We start from the raw sequence: 24,716 nt of genomic DNA, 5'->3' as shown, positions 1-24,716 counted from the left end.
AAAAACCCACTAGGCTGAGACAGGTTATTGGGGGGGAATGCATACCTTGAAACAGCTCTATTGGAAACGATGCTAACTCTCGCTGAAAACATATCCTAGTATTCTCTGATAACATGGCAAAAGTTATAATCATACACACATGATCAGCAGTGACTATTCTTCAAGGCAAAAATCTGTATTCTTCCAAACTTGCACTTATGATCCATACCTTAAGAACAAGCTTCTCTTTCTAATGCCCATGGATGTCAAGAGCAAACATCACACAGTGTCATACACAGAGGGTTTCATTTGCAACACCTGAGAAATTGAGTGCTACATGCACAAAAGCATGCCTAGTTCTGTGAAAATACCACTGCTGTGCAAGGAGATGTTTCATATGATGCCATTTTTCATGACCTGCCTGCCCTTCTCAGTTCCTAAATAGGACAAAAAAAGAATTCCCTAAAAGCAGAGAGGGGGGAAATGCATCTATATTAAGAACTTTATGATATGGTGATGAAACTATTGTATATGCCACTGCTGTTCCATAATGGTGGTGGTGTCATAGTTGTTTCTATTGTATATGCCACTGTTCATGCCTAAAGTTCCAAAAACTTTATTCAGGGATTACTTTTATTGCTGCCAGGCAACACAGAGAAAGCTGTGATGTGTTTGTTCTCCAAATGATGAAAGAACAATACTTTACAATTCTTCTAGAAGATAACACTTTTTGACCCTAAGGATCCCAAAATATTTAAAGAGACCTTCCACATATACTTCTATCATCACTGAAATGCAGTCACTCTGGGGGCATAAAGCAACAGTTGTCTAATACCAAACAGCAACAGCATGCAGCAATACACTACAGAAAGTAAAGAATATCTGACTGAACTGGGAGAGGAAGTTTAGACAGGGAGAACAGATTATAAGGGAGTTTAGCCAGGACAGAGAGAGATAAAATTTCCTGAGAATAACCTAGTATATTTGTCTGTGTTACATTTGCTTTGTTTGCAAGAAGAGGGATATAAAAAATAAGAGTGTGCTTGTTTTACCACACAATACTAACTTCTCTGTAAAATCTTATTACCACTCAGAGCAGTTACATGATCTGTTGTTTGCTTCCTTCTTTTTGATCATTTTAATGCATGGGTTTGAAACTGGGATCTGCAGAACATGCACTGGTTTTCCATGCTGATCAGATCAGTTGTGTGCTGCTGACTTCTCCTCTTTACTCCTAGCCACTAAATTCCATTAAAAAGCCAGCTAAAAATATTGGACTACTTCCCTTATACTGTTTTTCTATTTAAGCCGGGATGTCATATGATTGTGACTGAATGGAGAATGGTGAAGGCATAGTTATTACAAGATGGCTCATGTTACAAAAAATGGAGAACCACTGCTTAATATAATCACTGGAATAGACACCATCTTCAGAGCACAGTATAAAAACCATCTGCTCATACAAACTCTTTCCTGAAGTGGGGCTGTGAGAGAAGCCATGGTTACCATTTAATGCTATTTTGACTCTAATACTGGTCAACCCATTTTGCATAGTTAAACAAGTGGTGTCTGTCGATACAGTAGTAAAAAGTATAAAATAAAATACATGAAAAATAAAAATATAATGAAATAATCTACTTTGTGTCAATGCCTAAGAAGCTGGTATGGGTCAAATAAGCAATTCATCTCTAAACAGAGTTTTTTAGACCTTTAGTGTCTTTGACGGATGACTCCTGGCAGAAAGGACGATGCCTCTTTGGGATCAGACAAAAGCAGAAACTGCAAGTTTATGCTAAGAAGAATTTTAGAGACGAAGCCTAAAGGGCAGTGTTTGCCTTTGCCGACAGAACCTGAGACACAAGTCAAGTGAATCAATTGGGTCACAAGCCAATATGAAAATATGTTGGCAAGAGAGAACTTGGCATAGTGTTGGGTTCATTGCATGGTGAAAAAGCCTGCTCATCAGCCAGAGGACCTTCCTTCAGGCTGTACACGTGTTAAACCATCCTCACTCCCAGGACATCAGGTTGCAGTATAGTCTACCTGAATAAACAGTTATACTGAATGGCTTGCGGCTTCCTTTATCTCTGATTGACCTCTGTGTCTGCCATATTCCATACACAAATCCACATGGGCTAAACTAGCTGCATCTGCTACTCCCCTCACATACATACTTTCCAGTTGCTATAAGCTGGTTATACAATTAGAAAATGTGGAAGCATGTGGAGGAGCTCCTCTCACTTCTACTATGTTTTTACTTCAACACTGTTCCCTCTGGGCAAATCCCTATTACTAAGGCTTTCCTCCAGTTTTCTAAATTTGGCCCAATAACTGTATTTTTAAGTCAATCTTCAGTTATTAATTCTGAGTCACTTTTTCCTTCCCTTCTTTAACACTGACCTACGTATGCCAGCTTATAATGCAGTTCCCATGAGTCTCCAGCGAGCAAGACTTGCTGCATAGAAATCTGTGGATATGCAGCTCAGCAAAAGGTACGGATATGATTGAAGTGAATTAACTAAAAGCTGCAAATACACATGAGTGGGAGAACTCCTCCAGCGTAAACCCAGCTCTGCTCTAAGTCTTGCTGAAGGAAGCACTTGTCTTTGAGCTGCTACGCAGAGCTGATCAGGAATTTTCTGACAAAGCACAGTTTGGGCAGAAAATGTCAGTCTGACAAACACCAAGTGTTTTACAAAAATAGATTGGGTTCAGTGAAATTTTGAAGGACCCCCGACTCCCCCCACCCTGGGGTTATTGGGTGTTTGCCTGGTTTTTGGCTACTTCACCTGGTAAACTGCTGGGGATTCCAGGACCTCAAAGGATCCATGGCTCTGATCAGCGAACCACATTTTGAAATGTCAACATTTCCCATTAACCGGAAATGCCAAGACTCAGCCAGCGCTCCTGCTTTAAACTGAAATGGTACAATCCTCCTTGGCAGCGGGGAAAAAAGAAGCCAGGTTCCTTCCCGTCTGTGATTTCCAGACTGGACTGAACGCAGAGTAAGTGAAAGGCATAAGAGATGCTACTTTTTACTTCAGTGTTTCTTAGGGTTCTCAGTGACTGAAGTTATACCCGTATCACAGTCTCCACTTCCCCTGGATGACAGATGCCTTTAATTATCCATTTGCCAGCCCGGCTCTTTTGGAACTCGGAGAGCTCTGTGGGGTAGTCTGTAATTAGCAGCTCTCTTCCCGAGGTGGTTTGTAAATCAATGATTTTGAATTCCCCAGCTTGAATAGACGTTGGTAGGCTGGTGTAATGAAAGGCAAGAGAGAGGTTCTCTTGCAGAAGCTGTAGAGAATGAGGTAATTTTATATTAACGCAAAACACAAGAATAATTGTCCTGAAATGAGTAAAGAGTGAAGCGATTTTATCAGCGTGTGACTTTAGTGGGACTTTATTTTAATTATGCAAATGACTATTTATATATGAGCTGAATAAGAAAAACATATCTTACTGGGCATGTCTACACGTGGTATTACCATGCATGGATAAACTCTGGAGCAATAAGCTCCACAGTTTATTCATGTGCAGAATGTGGAGCTGGGTTGGAGCATCCCCAGCTGGCAGGGGGCTCCAGGGGTCGTCCTGGGCTACTCCCTCCAGTCCAAAGTGCTGCGGAGGGGCTGACTAGGGCACAAGGGAGCATCCGTGAGGGGCTAGCCGGTCGGCAGCCTCCGCACTGAAGCACCCTCATGGCGCAGCCAGCCCCTCCAGTGTCTACAAGTGTGCCGCTGCAGTTTTTTACTCTGTAGCAAGATAGTACTTGTATTTACAAGTACTGTATTTACAAGTACTATCTTGCTGTGGAGTAAATTAGTTTACTTCAGCCTAATAAGGGCATGCACGTAGATGCTGGGACGTTTGCTGCACAGCTAATTAGTCAACTGTGTAGTCAATGTGTCATGTAGCCAGGTCATGCAACTCACGTAGCAAACTGTGTCATAGCTTTATCAGCCCATCTCATGGGAATGCCATGGTTTTTTGGGCTCTCTCTCAAAATTGCTAAGATAGACATGAACTAATAATGCCATTTAGTAGCTTTCAGCTTAAAATCTGGGATAGTAAGGTGCTACTTAAACAGAAAAAGTACAATTACTATCAAGTACTAAGTATAATTAGTCTATAGTAGAATGGTTTTTGAAAATGGCGCTAAGATAGCAGTCCTCCATGAGACAGGTCAGTTATGGTGCTCTCATTCTGAAGTTGTGAAAATTGAGACAGGGTGTGCTCCAGGAGCGTGTGTGGGTAGGGGGCGGGGGGAGGGCAGCACTTTAATTACAGCGGCTCTGAGAGCCACTCTAAAGCACCCAGAGCATTATGTATATCAACATCCCCATGCTGAAAAATGATGGTGGGGGCACTTTAACTAAAGGTCATTGAATGAATGATACATGTGATGCCTGAGTCTGCTGGAGCACGGTAATTACTGTGCTCCAGCAGACTCAATTAATCGAGTAATTACACCGCATCAGAGCAGCCACCTCCCTGCACATGTATAGGTGCCCTAAGCAACTGACTCAGTCTATGCTTAGAGCTCATATCAGTAACAGGATTAGAGCCCAGGTCTTCCCTGCTCAAAGTACTATCTCCTGTCTTTCTTTGAAACTGGCACTAAAATGCTAGCAGGTGATATTTTTGGCATAGACTTACAATATTTTTTAGTCCCCTACATGACATAAGGCCTTTTGAAAATGGGATCGTGTCATTTTGAAAAAGGTACCAAAGGAGTCTGGAGGCTGTATCTCAGTAATGATGCGGGAACCTCTGACGTCTTCCGTAAGGATTGGACAAAGGATGGTGGGAAAATTTTGGTGTCTCCCAGACACAGACAGGACACTGGAGGCAGGGCAGGGAGCAGGGTAAATAACTTATAAATTGCACACAGAATTAAATTTCTGAGAAACAAAGATATGTATAGTTATATCCCTGAAAGATTCATAAGAAGTTATCAGCTCTGGGTCTTCTCTTGTCCTAATGCTAGACCTGAAGAGCAGAAGTCTAGATCGGGGTCAGCAACATTTTTGGGCCGAGTGCCAAAACCCCGCCACAGCCTGGATTTGAAAGGTGTTGGCATGCCTGGGGTGGATGGCGGGGTAGCTCTAAGGAGCCTGATCCTTACTGGGGCATCACAGTCCTGGCTCCTTCCCTGCCATGCTCCCTGAGGTGCACGTGCAGCTGCTACCAGCAATGAGGCGGGCCAGGGCTCTGGACCCTGGTGTAGCCGCTTGCAGACATGTGGCTGTGTCTTGAGAACAGCCCAGGCACTGGGCAGGCCCCTGTAGCCCACCACAGAGCCAAGCTGCTCACAGCAGTCATGAGCTTGCAAGCAGCTGCACTGGGATCCAAAGCTGTTGCTGGCAGCAGTTGCATGCATGCCATAGGAAGGGGCTGGCGCTGTGCCACCCCAGACCCCTTCCCTACCGTGCACTCCAAGGCATGCACACATACAGCCACCACTGGCCACAGAACCCAGGCTGCTCGCAGTATGGCTTGCAGCTTCCCCGCTCCCTGCTCCGAGCAGCCTGGGTTTTGTGGTGGGCAGCAGCTGCCCAGTGCCTGGGCCAGCTGTGGTGTGCCGAGCAAAACAGCATCTCGTATCATGCTCTGGCATGTGTGCAGGGGGTTCCTGACTCCTAGTCTACATCCTAAGTTAATAGGGAATGCTGTGATACTGATACAAGCCTAGTATCTGCAGGCAGTCTGAAGGCTTAATTCTCTTGAACTATGAAAAGAATCCTGTGTATTTTTCTAGCATGCCAAGATTAACGTCCTCAAATCAAAAACAATTGCACAAATAAATGAATGTAAAACTTTGTCTGAAATATGTCTTTTTTTTCCAACTTGGACTCACTTTCCTTCAGCAACTGCAATTTTCATTTGTCAGGAGGCTTTAGTTGTTTTCTTCCTTACAGGGAAAGGTCATCTGAGATAGAGGACTAGAGAAGTATGCTGAGTGTGTTCCCGTTAAACAATTTAGATTACATGGCTGAAGCACAGTGCAGTTAAAAGCCAACACAACCTGCACTGTAGCCCACAAAGAGCACCACAGAAAGAATGAATTGATGCAGAAAAGCCCAGTTAAAAAGGCACCAAGATGGGGATGTTCTGCAGACAGAGAAGCATAAGGATTCCAGCTACTATTTATCTGCTATGCAGAACTTGTCTAATAATTCAAAAAAGCAAGGCACAAATATTTTCATAAATAACTATGATATGTTTCTTGTGCTGTTCTTTGTGGCATCCTTTTCTTCTCAAATATACAGGGCAGCTGCTGATTTATTTGTGAACCTGTCAAGTGACTAATTACTCATGCTAAAACTGAGCTTCACTGCCAATCTGGGCCAGTAAGTGTGTTGCTTTTTATTCAGCGTTTATTATTTTGTTACTAGTTTCAAACCATCAGCTCTCTGGGAAGGGAGTGTATCCTTCTCTGTGTTAGTATCTCACCTAGTACAATGAGACTTTGATCTTGATCAGTGAAGTAACTTGCAGTTTGGTGCCCTGTGCAGTGCATGGGATATTAGGAAGAGTGAGTGCCTACCCCCTCAAATAGGGGCTCCTGCAAGTGTGGTGGCAGTGAGGGCAGTGGCATGTGCTCTCTACAGGGCCACCATTCTGGTGCCCCGCTCGAATCAGCTCCTAGGTCGCTGCCCTGCTCGCACCCATAAGTCTACACAACTGGTCTCGACTGAGGCATTTGGGAACTAAAAGAGTAGCAATGATAAATATTTCTCCTGTTTTTAAACCTTTCAGTTCCAGTTATGGAGTGACTTAGATCAGTCAAGTTAACGATAGCAAATAGACAAAGCAAATGATTCACAGACTCTACAGGCTGAAACGGTATTCACACAGATGTAAACTAATGATAATGCAGTAACAGAAACCAGGATCAATCAGATCTGCCCACTGCTGAGTTTTAATGGGCTCCCTTATGTTGAGGGTTAATATATTGCTTTTGTAAGGCACTTGCCCTTTTAAACAGCAGTCCATTGCACTGGAGGAAAGAAAAGTAGAAGAAATGTGCTGCTTCATCTGTTTTCCCATAAAACTCGCCTCTCTTCAGAAGGAAGAAAATCAAAGGAACTTGAATCAAGATTGCTTCCTGTGGATGAATATGAAATTGATCTCTGATTGCTTTGCAAAGTGCAAGAAACAAGCCCAGAGCGCAAGTATTTGGCGATTAAGCAAACGATACCTTTAACAGCTTCCTTGTATGAAGAACTTTCTATGAGAATGAATACAATAGCCTGACACACAGTTCCTTAACACTGCATACAAGGAGAACAAGAGCTAAAATATCATTATACAGTGTTCCCTGGAGGTAAGATAGCAACAGGAAGGAATAGTTTCTGTGAACCACCAAGGGAAAATCTTCCCTGCTATAATGGACCCCTGGATCTTTTTTGTTGTTGTTAATCTGGCCTTTCTTTTCACTCCTGAATTCTACCAAAACTTGAAGGAAGAGGAGTATGGGCCCTTGGCCACCAGTAGTGAATGGTGTCTCCTGGACAAATAGTGTCCATGTTTGAACAGAAAAACTAGTCCTCATGGAGTGTGTGGGGAAGTTTTAACTAAATGAGCATCATAGGTAGGGTGACCATACATCCCGGTTTGGCTGGGGCAACCCCGGATTCCATAGGCCTATCCCAGCCAGCTGGTTAAAAGTCCCAAGCCAGAGTCTGGCAGGAAGGTAGAGTGGCATGGTGTGCCAAGCAGGTGGGTGGCCAGGCATCACTGATGCTGTGTGGGAGTAAGGTGGGTATACTGGAGTAGGCAGCACCCCACCCATACGTGCTGGGCCCAGGGTGGTGCCCGCTCCAATCCACCTGGCTTGTTCCCACACAGCAGCAGCAGTGTCTGACGACCTGCCAGCCTGGTGCACCATGCTGCTCCACCTTTTTGCCGGACTCCAGCTTGGGACTTTTGACCAACCAGCTGGGACCAGTCTATGGAATCTGGGACTGTCTGGGCCAGACCAAGATGTATGGTCACCTTATTCATGGGGTACAAGCACTGGTTTAAGGGTAGCATGAATACTAGAGGTGCACTGATATATCAGTCTATATCATAACAGCATCAATAAAAGGAAAATTGACATTATTGGCAGTTGGCGTTTTTCACTGATGTGGCTGATAATATTACCAATAAATGCCATGTGCATGTGCGCAGCTGCAGCATGCATGTAGCCAGGAATGCAGCCTGGCAGCTTGGAGAGCAGCATTTGACCATTAAGTCTGGGGGGGGGGGGGAGGAACATGGGGGAGGGAAGGGGCATGTGGGGAGCAGATCGAGGCTCCTCCATTGGGGAAGGGAGCGGGGCAGGGACCTGCAAATGAAAAAATGTTGGAAACCATAGACATCTGGAACACAGAATGGCATAACCAGCCATTGGTCAAAAACATGACTCTCAGACATTTTTAGATGTCTCCAGCCTAATTACAATTCCCAGGCTGGCTATGCCATTCTGTGTTCCAAATGTCTATGGTTTTCAACATTTTTTCATTTGCAGGTCCCTAAAAAATTTTGAATGAAGGTGTGAACCCCTTTTGAAATTTGAAAGGGAGGTGCAGATCCCTTTGAATTGTAAGTGTGGCTAGTCACATACTTTTGATTGGTCATAATCAACTTTCATGGACCCCTCAGACATAGCCTGTGGACCCCCAGGGGTCCATGGACCACAGGTTGAAAACCACTGGTCTAAGGCAATGTTCAAGAGAAGAATTATGATGAATCAAAGTCAATTGCAAGGTACAGTTGGGGAATGTGATTTCCAACCAAGTTATTCATTCTCCTATACTGTGGCATAAATTTATGTTCATAGAAAGATAAATATAACAGTGCCTTAAATTAAATGCATCTCTTACCAGCAGACTTTTTGCTAGGATGTTTTCAATGAGTTTGAAGTCATTGCGCAATTGCTTGCTCTTGGAGCTCGTACCCTCCATCTCCTCATCAGCATAAAAGCGGAAATAGAGGGATTCATCCTTGAATTCACTCTTCTCCAGGACTGCAAACCAAAGGTAAGGACACATGTATATACATGTACACAAAGAGAGAGAGAGAGAGAGAGAGAGAGAAACCTAATTACTTCTAGAATAGAAACCACACAGGCTATTGCACACTCTGGGCACACTTTCCTCCAAGCTGCTTGGTGGATCTGGGTCTCACGTTTGGATCTCCTGACACAATGGAGCCCTTTGGAAGAAGTGTACTATGTAGCAAATTATTAAGCATTATACGACTTGCCTGATGGTGGTTGATATTAGTCTTAAGTCTGAAAACCCCTAAAGGGTGGAAAGTAAATGTTACTTTCAGTCTGAATTGGAATGATTCACTGGACATATGTTGAATTGTATTTAGTGGTCTAATAAAGTAGAAAGCCATATGAATATGATTTATTTTCCTGGCATGGCATCTATAACACTGAGGAGAACAATGGGTGGGCTCACATCTCTGGGAGCTATATTGTCCTTGAACTGTTTCAGACAACAAGGGAGAGTCCACACATTTTTGCTGACAGCACGTGTGGAATGAGTGTCTTGGAGAATTGGGCCTGAGAGAGAGGTGCACTAAGTGCTTAATAGCAGCTTTATAAGCCAAATCCTAGTTCCCAAAGAGCACCATAGTGGACATCACCCTCCCCATCACACTGAGCTCTACAGCTTTAAGACACGTCCGCTTCTCTTATTTTTCCCATCCTGGCCCTGGCTGCTCATATCCAGTGGGCCTACCCTTCCCTGCAACCCCTTTCTGTACAGAGCACCTTTTTCATGCAAGACTTCATGAAATCTCCAGAGCAAAACTTTATGTCCACTATTCAGCTGCAATCTGGAGAAATTCCCATCGGTAAACACAGGCCCATTGTGAGGCTTACAAAGGCCAGTCAGCTCCACACAACAACAACAAAAATTGGCTTTCACAGTAAATTAACTTCTTAGCAGAATCTCTCTCCTTCAGCAGTTTTTTGATTGCTTGTTTGGCTGGGATACGTAGAATTGGATTGGATGCAGCAACTTCCTTGGGAGATCTGTTCCATCTTCTGGGGCCATGTCAATGGTAGCTCCTATTACAGCCCAAAGAAATCTCTGGATAGTCCCTGATCCAACCCACAGCAGCATGCTCAGTGCTTTCCACTCCTTCTCCCCTGCCTCCAGTTCCTGATTCACCTTTAAGGGTATATTTTCAGGAAAGTTCTGTTTGTCTTTATATATATTTGAAAAACATGGTGTTTGTATGTGGCAACATACTGCAAACCCTCACAGTGGCAGGAGCAGACCCAAAAGTCTGCTAGAGAAAGGAACTCTACAAAATACATTCTCCAACTCTGCCACCAGGTCTGTTTGTGTGTGTGCATCTATCTACACATGCAATTAATGTGAAGCAATAAACTCTGGAGCAGTTTGAGTCAGAGTAAACTACTCCCAGGAGCAGCGTCTATATGTGCGTCCTGGACAGCAGCAATTTGAGCCAGGGCAGAGCAGTTTACACCTGAGCCACTCCTGCCCTGCCTGCTGCAGGCTCCGCGTGGCGGTGTCAGGTGGTGGAGGGGCTGGCTGAGATACGAGGGTGCTGAAAGTGCAGAGTTGTGTGGCTAGGAGGCAGGCAGAAGTCTGGCCCCTGGCTGGCTAGGCTGATTGGGCACAATTTACACCTGCAGTCAGCCTTTACACATGTGTTTAACTGTACTAAATGACTCTGCCATAAGATAGTACTATCTTAGTACTATCAGTTACTTTACCAAGGCCTAATACTGTTGCATGTATATACGGTGACGCTTTACTCCACATCTAATCAGTCTACTCCACAGTAAAGCACGTGTGTAGAGGCAGCAGTGTGAAATGAAATTGTGTTAACCAGGGTGGAGGATGAGAAACAAAGTTTGGACCTTTCCTACCTTCCTTTTATTAAGGGTCAGCCTCTGAAGGTCTTTGCTTATGTTGAGTAGGACCTTACTTCACCAGGGGCTTCACTGATTTCAGTCAGACATTGAGCAACAAGAGGCTACGCAGCATGCATAAGGTACCAGAACCTGATCCAGAATCTGATCCACCCACTCCTCCCCCTCCAGCTTTCAAGCCCGGGGCAAGAATTTCAGGCTGAATTAAAAAGAGAGTCAGTTTCTATACAGTGACTTTCCCGAGTTCCCTGACTGAGATCACTTGCCAGATGCAAGGAGAAAGCTGTGCTCTCTGCAGTACCAGCTCCCAGTCTCTGACAGGGGCATCAATGGAGAGCAGTTTAATTCAAAATCTAAAGCCCCCAATGATTAAACACTTCCAGGACCCACACTTCAACCTCAGATGTGACTTTCTGTTGGCTTTGCCTATACCTTGGACCGAAATACTCATCAGAGAGACAGAAGCTTTTTGTTTTGGGTAACGGGAAATGTGGTGATTTTTCTATTGAATTCCCTCACTAATTGCTACTCCTCTCTGACATAGTGGTTTGGGATATTTCTGTTGGGTTTCCCACTCACTGCTTCTGGATTACTCTGAGGACATGGGAGATGGCAGAAACTGGGGTCATTAAACAGCCTTTATTTTAGAGCAAGTTCTTCCCGCTGCCTGGGTGCAAAAACAATATGCAATAGCGATGGGAAACAAAAGGGTAAGAAAGACCTCAAAACACAGGGCAGAGCTTGAGAATCTGGCACCAGTGAGATGGTAACCCCGGCAGCCCAGTGCTGAATGCTGCCAAGGCAGGAACTGGGCTGGGAAATCTTGGCACGTCCTTTACTAACAGCTTCCCGTGTGAGGAGTCAGCCTGGGTTAGACAAGTTCACTGCATGTTACATGCAAAACCAACTGGGTGCATTTCAAGACACCCTTTAGCATCTTAGATATCCAAGGTACGGCAATTATAAGGTCAGTGCAAAAAATATCACTCCTCTATGTTACTTAGGTACACCAGTGTTCACCATGACTATTATGACAAGCGGAAACCTAAAGGAGAACTACCCTAGGCAGCCAGTGTGGGCTCGGAGCCTGTGGTATTTCCCCTGGGTCCTCCGGAGCTGTCGGTATATCCGCATGTACAGTGCAGTGTATAGGAGAGGGATTTGCAGATATCCCCAGTTAATCTGACTGAAATGAGAGCTCCTTTAATTGGCTATGGGAAAGGATATTGATGTGAATTACCATGATGCATGAAGCCATTATTGCAGAGTCCAACACCCAGCGCGACGGCTTCCTCCCGAGTCTGACAGTCTCCCTAGAAACAGAAGGATAAATATTACACCTCAGACAACTTCCTCATCTAAACGATTTCCCTTCCCTGCAATATGGCTTGCGGCTCTGAAATTAGCAGGGTGCTCTGTGTAGAGAACAATAGCAAGCAATTAAAATAGGCCTCCCTTTGCCTAAATCCTATTCATTCCTATATATAGCACCTCTTCCGTCCCACAGGAATTGGGAGGACAAAGACCAGGCCTCTGGAAAGCAGCTGTTTTACCACCACAGATGCATAATATTACCTCAGTGCAGAGACTTTTTTTCTTTTCTTTTTTCTTTTTCTTTCTTTTTTTTTTTACCAGCAATCATGATAAAGTCTGAGTTCAGTTCCCATTAGCCTCAGACAATAAAACTCATTCTCAGGCAGAGAGAAATATTTTATCTACACTCAAGCCAAAGGAGAAAAATTGCCTGAGTGAATGCTAAAAGGTCAGATTAATTAAACTTCTATGTTACTCTGTTTTTCACATAATCAGACCTGCAAACAAATTACTCACTCATCATCTGAAGCTGTCAGACCTCCATATTTCAATATAGGTTGCAAAACATGATCCACTGGGCAGGTTTACACGTGCACCCGACTAAGCAGTTGTTACTGTGGCAGTCATTTAGTACTTGCTTTAGCAGTAACCACCGGTACTGCGCAGTCCCAGCACCACACAGGTCATTTCCAACCCTACTGCGCAGGAGCAATGAGCTACTACTGTGCAGTAGTGGCAGCCTCACGGTTCATGCCTGCCGACACTACATTGCTGTAGTGACAAGCTACGTTGCCATAGCTCACTGCTACAGCAACGAAACATCTCATGCAGATGCACCCAGTGTGCAATAAAATGAATGCACAAAACTGACTAATCACAATAAATGCCCAATATTTGCATGTGCAGCTGCTCTTGCATGGCCACAAAGGATGCTTTCTGCTGGTGACTCTTCTGGTCACTGCCAGATCCTGCACAGTGCTGAGCATGGCCTGCAGCTCCACTGAAGCCACACAGAACTGCAGGAGTTCAGCAGCGCTCAAGATTGGGACCTTGCAGAGGGCTCTTTGGCTCTTAACTCTTACCATTTCAAGAAAACCAGGACAGGAACAAACAGTGAATGACTAGATTCTACCCTGCAGACCTTACCCAGGCAGCCAGGTCTAGTACACAGCAAAAGTTCCCACTCCCGAGGTGCCCCCTCTGCTATAAGTTAAAAATCAGTGATATGATTTGCATATATTCCCATTTTCCTGACTTGGCGTGCAGATACTTCAGCACGTTTTAAACTAAAGAGATCAGGCATCGCATCAGTACTGGTAAAGCTGTGGCAGCACAGAGTTTAGTGAAGGCTCTAACAGCTGCACAGTAAGCCAAGAAAAAACTTGGGTGGTAGGCCTTCAGTGAGCCATATGCAGCCATGGGCAGACTGCTCTTGATATCCAAGCTGGTAAGGGTGTCTGTGCTGCTTTGTTGTCACAGTGATAGAGATACACCCTTGTTTGCATTTGGGCTCCCCACCTATAGCGACTGCATGACTGAGCCACTTTTGGACTCAAAGAAAAAGACATGATACCTGCAAAACAAAAAGCCATGCGTGTCCCTGCCAGGAAACAGTGTGACTACTCCAGGGTCAGTCCATGTCTGTAACATGGAGAGCCAAGTAGAGAGTATCAATATACGAAGCTCAATTTTTACTAAAAATTAATTCCAAAGCTTTGCAAATGCTTCAGCATCCTGCAACGTGACAACTCTCAACACTTGCTATGAGCTATTTTAAAGAGCAAATGGAGAATTTATTAGACACAGACTTAACGACTAATTTAATCCTCCAACTGAGAGTAATTTGAAGGGGAAATGTCTTTTGACACCATTCTTAAATTAGCCGTTGGGAATCTGGTTCTCTTGCAGGCAACTGCATACTGAAATGTCTGTGTGGTAAGACGGTCATTCTCAACGAAACAAGCTCAGCTTCAGAACATATCCCTTGCAAACATGTTCCTTTCAATTTTAGGGAGTTAACTAAAAAACTGAATATTACAGATCCTTTGTATATGTTTCTAAATATTATGCGACGCTCTCTCCTAATGTAATGAAAGCAGTAATGTAAAGTAATAAAATTTTAAAGGGCACTTAACAATATATATATAATTCTCTATAGATGCTATATGTTTTTTCCTCCGGAAATGGCACGCAAAACCTAACACACCATGGTTTTACATCCAGTTTTGAGCAAATGGATGACTCACTAGAGTTTCACAGATGGTAACTTAAATTTGAGGTGACAGAAAAGGGGAAGAGTGAGAGGGTCAAATCAATTGGCTAAGAGAGTCATTTTTGCAGCAGTACTGTGCTTACCATTCTAGTCGGGGTGCATATAACGGTTGGCTATCAGCTTCTTTTGGTCACTGTAGCTGATAATTACAGCCGTGTGCCCAGAGCGTAGTCCGGTCTCTGCGCCCTGCCACCAGCCTGAGCCCGCGACAGACTAAAGATCCTGGTGAGCAGTAGGAGAGGATGCTGGGGAGCAGTTACAGGGTGCCATGCTCAGCAATAAAAGGACTGTTACTGGCTCCTGCTCCTGCCCTGGCAACACTGTGCGTGCAGCAGGGGCTGCACACTGGTGGGGTAAGGCGCCTTTGCAAAAGTGGCATCTCCCCGGCAGCCATGGGAGCTCAACTGTATGGGGCCTGCTGGCACTGAGGCAGCAGCATGCTCTGGGGCTCCAAACATGCCTGATGCTGCTGTCCGCCCCAGTACCAACCTGCCCACCCAGGATGGCAGCACAGGCTGAACGGGGCTGTAGGTAGGAGCCATGGGCGAGGGGGCAATGTGCATGGGAATAAGGTAGTCAGTCATCACCTTCTTCATCGAAGACTGGAGCAGGCAGGAGGCGCACGTGTGTGTGTGTGTTTGTGAAATGCAAAACCAACAAAAAAAGGTTTATTTATGTCAGTAGTTTAAAATGCCTTCCACTGTTACTATTGGTTATCAGATCAGCATCAGCCAATCATCAGCTATCGATAATGGCCAAGAAACTCTTTATTGGTGCACCCATACGTTCTACCCTTTGCTTTCAAACCTCCTAAACTAGCCTTACATTTGGTGTTCTCAGGGAAAGTCTGCCTGGAAGTGTGTGGATCAACTTTTGGTATATTAGCCCACGTCATCTCTGGGGATTTTGATTCAAATTCTGACTCAAGTCACAAGTGAATTAGTTTTGGCAGGATCAATACAGTCTCTAATGCGGTCCTGTAATAATCAGACAATCATTTCACAGTACTGCAGACTGATCAGGAATGCTGAGCTGTGTGTTTATTATTTTTAGGACATCCACAGCTCATTGAAGTCAAATTCAAGAGCACAACACCTGCTAAAACTAGGACACTTATCTCGGCTGGGACCCCCTGGGAAGCCATGCTCTACCTGAAGAAGAAACATATTCCAGCTCCAGGCTATATAATGCCTAAATGCAGATTTTTGGCTTGCTGCACCAGCCACCTGATGACCTGAGTTGACTCAGAAACACCGTCTCCTGTAAGGAAATGATGTGCCTTGCTGATACTGATTTCCTCCACCTCCACTCTTCCCCCCTCAGTTGGGGAAGTGGCTGCTTGCACAGACTGATAGTACATTGCTTATGTACTGTACAGGAAAGCTCTGTGTTGGCTTGAGGAAAGGATGGCATAGATAAAGAGAATGCAGGCATACATATAACAGACTTATTTGTCATCTTATACCTATGTGTATGCCCAACAAAAGCTCTTCTCTTCAACAAAGATGCAAATGCTAGGCCAGATTTTTGGCTGGTATAGACCAGCATTGTTCTATGAAAGTCAATGAAGGTATGCTAACATACAGCAGCTGATCCAAAGGAGTCAGTGTGCACCACCAAAGTTAAGGTGTTTGACCAAGAAAAAGGAACCCGGACAGAGTGTCCTTGAATGGCTTCTTGGGGACTCCCCTAGCTGGGGTAACTTTGAGTAGTCCTGAAGCAATTCAGAGTGGCTTTTAGCTGATCCCAGGATTGGATGGTTTTAACAATGGCCACCTTTGCCCCAATCCCTCTATTTTTATACTTTACTGGTATCATTTATCCTTAACTGTCATTCTACTGAGTCTTTGGTAGTTGATTATTTTCTTGTAGGCGCCTTGATAGAAATAGCCATTGACCAGGTATTTGGAAAAACAAGTGCTGTTATAGATCAGTTGAGGTAGGGTGTACCACATACAGGTGATAGTGTAGAAGAAAAATATGATTATGGGACAACAAACAATGATTATGGGAACCTCTTCCTTGTTGATATGTTGAACTATTAAGATACCACCAACTGCAAGAGCCCTGCCTCTTGTCCTGGGGCTTGTACTTATCTCCCCTCAGCCAGATATCAATAGAAAGTCAATGAGGTTGGATGATGAAGGGTCTACTGGTTTACCTACATGAATGCCTCATGGCCCTTCAAGAATTATCTTTAAGACTGCTTGAGGCCATAATAAAATTCAGAGCCTCTTTCAGCACAATTCTGGAATCTAAAAGACATTTCTCCTTCTGGGCTGTGCCTGCTTAGGCTCTCTCTCAGGTGACCCACTGTTCACAGGATCACCTGAGAAATGCCCAGTATAAGTTAAGTTACAACAATGTCCATTTTCATCACCCCATTACATTGAAAGAGACAAACAGCTCTATCTTCCCATCAGCACTTGGGCTGGAATTCATCTCCCTCCATTGTCACAGATTCTGGTGTGTTTTTGTGTCTGATGCAGAACATGGCTTGGAAGCAGAAAGAAGTAAACTGAGAAGAAATCCAGCCATAATAAGCAACGATAAATACAAAAGAGAAGTCAAGCAAGATCTGCATTATATCTCCAAGTCCTAAGGAATTTCCTCGGGTGGCCACTCCCATGCAAGTACTCTTATGGTGCTATATATGCAGCACTAGCTTTTCATGGTGCACACATTAACAGGCCAGAGGTGTTGAGTCCTTACATATCCATTGACATCAGTGGAGCCACAAGTGCTCTGCCCATCTGATAAACAGTCCTATCCTGTTTATCAGACTCAGAGTAGGTGACATATAAGGGATTATTATATGTATCAAATTTAAATGTACACAAGGTTAAGTGTCATTCAGGACCAAAATAAATGTAAGTGTTGACAAAGGCATGAAAATATAATATGCCCCAGGTAGGGCTCAGGGTCTCTCATAGTAAAAATATATATATTATTCCTTGACAAGAAAAAGAACTCTTACTCATCTCCTGAATAGTTGTAAGGGCCAAGGAAATGAAAAACAGCCTTGTCTGTTAGTAAAAGCTCCCCCAGACTTTTCCAACCCAAATTACAAACAGAAGGCAACCACCATCCTTCAAAAACTCTCTTGAGTCATTCAATTTTAAGAAAACAATGATCTACTCTTTTCTTACAGTATTTGTAAACCAAACCATGATTTTCTGCGTTAAAGTCATGTTACAGGTAGTTTGTCAAAATTAGAAAGTACATTTATTCAAAATCTCTTTTTTGTGACTATGTTTAGTTATGAAATTATATTAGATGCCTCAGCCAATCTCTTAAAAACTAGTACATAAAGTTAAACCAAGAAACAAAAGAAGTGGGTTGACTTTTCAAGAGCTAAGCACTGAGCAGCTCCCACAGAAACCAGCAACTACTAAATCCAAACATGGTCAACCTGGTGTAAGAGCCCATACAATGGCCATGCTTTTTAAGACTTTAGAAGCAGAAATCTGATTCAGTTACATAAATGGGAGTTGGAATGAACCCTAGATACAAAAGTTAAATATTGGAAATGTTCTCACTGGTTAATTGTCTGCTAACTAGAGTTTTTCCTTCTCTACAGATATGTGAGTAAATATATGTGTACATATCCATACTCCTATTTCTGGCTTTACACATAGACACATAGACAATCCAATCCAATCCTAATGCATGAGGTGTAAAGGAAAGTTCAGTGAACAAATCTCAGGCTGAATTAATCTACCCGAATGAGGAAAAGGAGGGGGGGGGGGGAAAGACGTAGATCTGAAGGAAATCAATTATTTATTTTGCCATTTGAGTCCTCCTCTTGCCTACAGCGCTGTAATTAACTACAATCAGGCCACATTAGACTGATTCAATCTCAGCTTTTTGACCACAGAAGCCTCCTTTTTCTCAGCTTTCCAATAAGTGGACCCTGTTTAGCCACATGGAACACATTTGACAGCTGCAGCTCTGCTATACCTGCTTTTCTCTTTTCTTCAACAGGCAATGAATAGCTCACCCAGCCCCCCTCCTCCCCCGCTGTCCTGTGATAACTGAACCATAGACTGTGTCTTAAATCACATTTGTTTTACTAATATAAAAGATGTCAAGTACAATTTTAGGGAATTTTTCTGAAGAAGAACATTCCTGATTCTCAGGAGACCACGTCTCATGCAAGCTAAGGCCCTGATACATTGCTTGGGTAAAGCAGAATGCAAATAAGGCCGACCTAACATTGACATCTTGAGGATGAAAACAGAACGTACAATCTGATTGTGTGATGAAGAACCACACTGTATGCTCCTTGTTAGCTTGCACTGACAGATTGAAACAAGATCGTAGTTTCTTTGGTTGTGTCCTTTCTCCCAGTTTCACAAGGGTAAATATGGCATTGCTCCAGTTTCTGAAGGCAACGAGATAGATTCTGTCCTTATATATCTTGGTATCAATGGTGTAACAACTCAATTTCCACTGAAGTTATACTACTACATAACTCCACTAGTGTAAATGGGAACAAAATCTGTCTGCGCCTTCTAATCACTCACTCTATTTCATACTCCGCTTTCTTCACATCCTTTCACAGCATCTGGTGAAGTAAGTGCACTTTGGATTATGAAAGCTTGTGCTCACATATAGATCTTATTTAGTCTGCAAAAGTGAGTATCTACCCTACTTTCTGTGTGCCTTCACAGTCATAAAAGTTAGAGGTGAAAAAGACCTATGAGAGCATCCAGTTTATCTAGTATTCTCCTCTGTACAATGCCAAGCACTGAGTTGGCACCAAGTAAATAGTAATAACAAACATTCGAGTACAAGAAGTCTTTACATCACAATTTTTTAAACACATCCTCGTGCTGTCTAGCCATACCACTGTTTTACTCTCTTTAAAATGTTTGACAATGCAGAAATATTGTTGAGAAAATCAAATAAATCTCAGTGACAGTATTAAACATAATGACTGCTGTTTCTTTACATTTCCTTACCTGTGCGATCAGCCAATCCACTAGTTTACTGGCAGGGATTACTGACTTGTAGGTCTTCAAGTGGTAGTCTCGGTCTCTGAATCAGAGATTTAAAGAAATATTAGTATAAAAAGGTATACATTTCTGTTAGACTGGATAACTAATTCCTACATTTTATGCAGGAAGAAGAATTATAGATGGAAAAAACCTACGAGGTTAATTCAACCATTTTTGATCTGTGCAGCATTGCAGATAATAGAATACAATTAAAAAGGCAGAGGATCTTTTTTCTCAAATAATAAAGGAAGGACTGAATTTAAAGTAGGGACCTCTCATAGCCTGGATGAAAAACCCATTCCAGGCCAACAGCAGATACACATTTCTGATCATTTTTTTTCAAAAGTTCAGAAAACTGGGTTTTGTTTCAAGCACTCCCCAGTGGGGAGAAGACAAACAGGAACACGAGACTGGAAGAGCCCTCTGGGATCATCAGTCCTGTCCCCTGTTATCACCAGTTACCACATCTCATATAATTCCTTTCACAAATCTGTCAAACTCCACTAAAAACAGTAAGGTTTATTGCTTATGTCCCCAAGCCTAACTGCTCAGATGGTTAGAAACTTCATTCCAGTTTAAATGTAGTCGCATCTTGTTTTTATCCTTTTTTTGTTGGGCCAACAACGTCCATTAGACTGAAATTCCTTCTCTTTCTCTTGTGTTTGTGAAGCCCAATCTCATTCCCTCTCTGCCTTCATTTTGCTAAACTAAACAAGCTAAGTTCTTCTAGTTGTCTCATCTGTGGTAGGTTCTCTCCTTTTCCCTTATTTTAATACCCATCAAACATGTTCCAGTTTGAATTCATTTTTCTTGAAAGTGGCTGCCCAGAATTGCAGGCAGTGTCCCTGGTACAAGTATACTTCTATGATGTTCTCTGATGTATAGACAGTTTTTCATTCTTTCATTCAAAAAGTGATATTGCCAGTAGTTAGGCTTTCTAATATAGAAGTACTTGTTCCCCTACGATCCTTCCCTCATCTACAGCACCTTCATTTGTGAAGCACGTGTATAAATCATTGCTTCTTAGTGGTTTGCTCTACCCTGTTTCAAGATCATAGTGGAGATATTGATGGTTTAGAGTGGTTGGAGAATTATACAAACACTGCAACTCTACAGCACGAAGGATTAAGTAGCTCAGGACAGCAGGCTATAAAGATTTCCACCTCCTAGGTCTCTAGACCTAATCCAGCCTTTGATAGTAGCAGATTAAAACAGTTGCCATTTTATGGCTACTCATGGGCCCGTGTGAAATGAGCTTGGGGATCTTGATCCAGTTCCTAGGTCCACATTACAAAAGCCATTACCATAATTCATTTGCATGAAGTGGCTCACTCTTGTTGACCCTTTTCTCCAGACAGGCCAAATACTGAATGAGCCATGGAGAATGAATTCCCCTTTCAGTTGTAGCAGTGATCCTTCTCATTGAAGCTTGAGGTCCACTAGCAAAGCTGTGGGAGGGAACCTTTTGCAGGCCCTGCCCGGACAGAACTGTTTTGTAGCTTAAGGAAAGACTTCAGTTTTCCATTGTCAGCCCAGCCTCTTTCATTAGCAGCAAACCAAATGAATTAAAAAAATGTAAACGGGAAGGAAAAATCTAAAATTGAACCAACAAACAAAATTCATCCTGCCCAGGTTTTTCTTTTTGCTGGTCACCTACAAATGCGATTGTGCTGTGTTTGCCTCTTTTAAATTAATTCAGCAAAAATGCCTGTGTGTTCACATATAACCCAGAGAGAGAAATTAGAAAGGGAAGCAGCACTTCCAGAACTTCAAAACAGCGTGATGGTGTTTCCAGATATATGTGTGTCCTCAGAACAAAAAATTATCTCTGGAGTGCTTACACACAGTTTTCAGCCCGTCTTCCAGTAATATGCTACGTCCAGCACAAAGCTGTGGGAGTTCTCAGGGCAGGTTTTCCCTCTCACACTCTTATCAAAAAAAAATGTGCTTTTGAAATGTCAGAACAATAAAAAGAGCATGAAAATATTGAGGGCTAATGAGCAGGGGTTTCCAATTTGTGCGAGGCAGCTCCTAGCATTTTAATATTAGCACCGACATACTAAGAGAGCTTTGAAATCAGGATGAATGAGCTAACATTTTACTGGCATTGAGATCTTGGTCCAGGGCCCAGTCATTCACTGCTTCTAGTTAAATGCTTGTCAGGATAGATGTTTCAGCATTAACTCACTGACTTTCTCTACCGATTTAGTTAATATGAACTGAAGGCTGAAAATCAAGCACAGTGTGCTACTCAGGCTCATCAACTGCAGGTGAGGCTAATAAATGAGTGGCCACAATATGGAAACATACCTTGAATGTGTACCAAAAGCTCCCTGCTTCAGCCAAGCTAAAGTAGCCCAATGCTCATCATTGTCTCCTGCCTAGATAAACAGGGCAGCATTGTCTAGCACTCACAGATTAGAGCCTAGGCAGTATATGAGTTCTCCTGTCCTGACAACCATCATTGTTAATTGAGCTGCCTAGTCCATAAATCTACTAATTTTCTGCACAGGTTGCTTCCATCACTATATAGCATTTATACCTGTATGTTTCAAGCCCAGCAGGCTTCCCTCCATGTTAAAAACTAAAGCCTGCCATGAAAATGGGTTCCACCAACCATGACAGCAGGAACTGTGAGAACAGTAGAGGATGCCACACAAAGTAATGATCCAAAATGGGTACTAGATTAATGCACTGCTGCATGGTTCCAGGGAGCTGCCTCCAAGATGAAGGACGTGAGCATGGAAAACACAGGTCCATCACAAAGCAGTGGAAGGAAGAGCCTGTTGGAGGGCCAGTGACATAGGGAGAAGAGTCTGAGTGTGTCAAAGATAGAAGACTGTCCAAGGGGAGCCCAAAAGTTTTGAGAGGCTGTAATTTTTCATGGGTCATCCAGTTTAAAGACACCCTGTCATTAATATTGACAGCGCTGAATGGAATAGAAAATCTTCTCAAAGCAAAAATAGCGCACTGTTAAAATGCCACAAGATGGGCCTGTAGTGGTGGTTGCTTTCTTCCTTGCTGATCACACACATGAGACTGCTGCATTTAGCAAAATCCCGCTCATGCTGCAGGCACCCCAGGGTCAGTGACATTTTTCTTAGCCTGACTTACCACTTTCATTTCCTGCTTTACATATGAATTACTGTCTTAATAGCTAAAGCCTACACATGCACACGCACAAACACATATACACATATGACCCAGAACTGTCCCTCCCAGAGTAACTGTGATTTCAGCTAAGTGGAAGGAATTATGATTGATTAAATGTGTCTATGCTGCAGATTCATTTAGCAAGACAATGGCCTATCGTCTGTATTGGAACATCTGCTGAGCAACTCAAGAACAAGAAATGCACTCTGATCAGACCTACCATATATGTTTTTCCAGGAGGGGTTATTTTTGTCACCAACATTTTGTGATGCTTAAAAAAAATGGTTCCCATGACACTATTCAATTCTCAGTCACAAGCAGCTGAAAAGGACATCCAAATTATTCAAACAGGGGCATGATACAGTCAGTAAGTGCAGATCTTCCATCACAGGGAGATGGAAGGAAGAGCTTCCTGGAGGGCCTACGCAATGCACTGGCATTTGAAAATCTTGTCTCCTGCATCTGGGTAGCTGGTTAGATAGTCAGCTAAGTTAGCTTTCTTTTTCCTGAGCTGAGTTTTGTTTGCCTAAATGCACTCCTTTTAGACTAGTTTCCTGCAGACTTCAAAGAGGGTTTTGACTTCAGGGCTTGTCCCAAGGTGATTTTTTTATGAGCCCATTGGTTCAGCCTCTGGATAAATCTACATAACTTAGGCTAGGAACAGATGCTGCATTTGTCCTGGAGTAAGCTGTGCCTGTGTTTACTCCAAAACAGAGAAGTCCCAGGATTGGAGTGTACACACATCGCCCTTCCAATCGGGTTTTAGTGAGAGGCTGAATGAGCTGCTGCTTTTCTGCATTGATTCAATCCCAGTACAACTGTTTAGACACACTTCGAGATGTCCTAAGACAAGCTTTTAGCACTTCTTATCCCATGACCCTTTTTAGGGTTTGTCCCAAGACAATGGACATGGACGTCAGAGTGATCACAATTAGTCCTAGGACAAAAATGGTTTCTCTCAGGATAAATGAAACATCTGTTTGCAGCCTTAAATAGCAATAAAACAAACAACTCAACAATCCCCAACCTCATCTGCCCTCCACAATCTACTACGAATCACTAGCCACTTATTAAAACCACACTGTATCTCCTTCTGGGATAAATAAATGGACCGATGTCACACTATCAAGGTTTCTAGGTTAAGGGCTGGGGTAGACAGCAGAGAGAACGAACCCCAGAGAAAATCCCTGGATGTATTCCTACAAAGTTCAGTTCTTGGTTCCTTCAGCAGCAGAATATCAGCTAGTCTCAGCAATGGGAATAGGATGGCAGTATAGGAAACTCAATAATCTGGGCAAACTGTTTTATTATAGGTTGCAGAGAAAAGAGGTAAGATTTCAAATGTTGGCCTCTTACCCCTTTAAAAAAAGCAGCTATAATATGCAAGGAAGCCGTGAATGTAAACTTACTTTATCACTGGAATGTAAAGACTGTGCAATCGGCAGTAGAGCCTCACACCCTAAGGAAAGAGACAAATGAGGCATTATAATGTTTTACCAGATCGAATATGTGTTAAAAGCCATGCAGAATAATTAGTGCTACACCAGGAATGCAGCAGCAACTACTCATTAGGAATTATATTTGCCAATATTTCTAGAAACCTCCCTAGCACCAACAGTGTTTCCTCCTCCTCCCCCATTGCCAACACAGGGGTTTCAAACCTGCTCTCCACAGCCAACCTCCTTCTCTTCAGCAATCCAGTGTGCACATGCTATGATCATTCTCTTTGCCCATCTTTTTACCCATCTCCTCCATCTAAACTTTCCTTGTCATATCCAGTAAGGATATCCATTAATAATGGTCAAATGGAGGTCACTGTAACTCACATTAAATAAATATAATTACCAGAAAAAAAGCTGAGTATGTACATGCCTATGATACATCACCCCTCTTGTAAAACCATTATGGCCAGATCCTCAGCTGGCGCTGGTTGGCCTATTGTGGTCTTGCAGAACCTACTGCAACCACAATATAAGTAAATAATCATTTATCATTGGGTTCTGCTTCCTCTCCTTATCCATGAGCTAGTCTAATGTAGCCTGAAAAAATGGGAGATGTGAAGAGTGAAGAAGACAGAATGTCTCCTGCACTA

General features: G+C 43.1%; 1 protein-coding gene across 2 annotated transcripts in view; it reads right to left on the bottom strand.

The window, feature by feature from the left end:
- The window catches only part of PREX1 (phosphatidylinositol-3,4,5-trisphosphate dependent Rac exchange factor 1), a 229,901-nt gene that overhangs the window by 47,762 nt on the left and 157,423 nt on the right, over nucleotides 1–24,716 (bottom strand). For both annotated transcript variants that reach the window (XM_019484535.2, XM_014609519.3), the window contains exons 13-16: nucleotides 24,034–24,083; nucleotides 19,436–19,511; nucleotides 12,126–12,198; nucleotides 8,853–8,995 (exon numbers count right to left, since the gene is read on the bottom strand). In XM_019484535.2, the coding sequence (XP_019340080.1) occupies nucleotides 8,853–8,995; nucleotides 12,126–12,198; nucleotides 19,436–19,511; nucleotides 24,034–24,083 (342 nt within the window). The remainder of the gene's footprint in view (nucleotides 1–8,852; nucleotides 8,996–12,125; nucleotides 12,199–19,435; nucleotides 19,512–24,033; nucleotides 24,084–24,716) is intronic.

Source organism: Alligator mississippiensis, chromosome 9, assembly GCF_030867095.1.
Source record: "Alligator mississippiensis isolate rAllMis1 chromosome 9, rAllMis1, whole genome shotgun sequence".
NCBI classification, from domain to species: Eukaryota; Metazoa; Chordata; order Crocodylia; family Alligatoridae; genus Alligator; species Alligator mississippiensis.
This window is presented reverse-complemented; position numbering and strand designations above follow the sequence as displayed.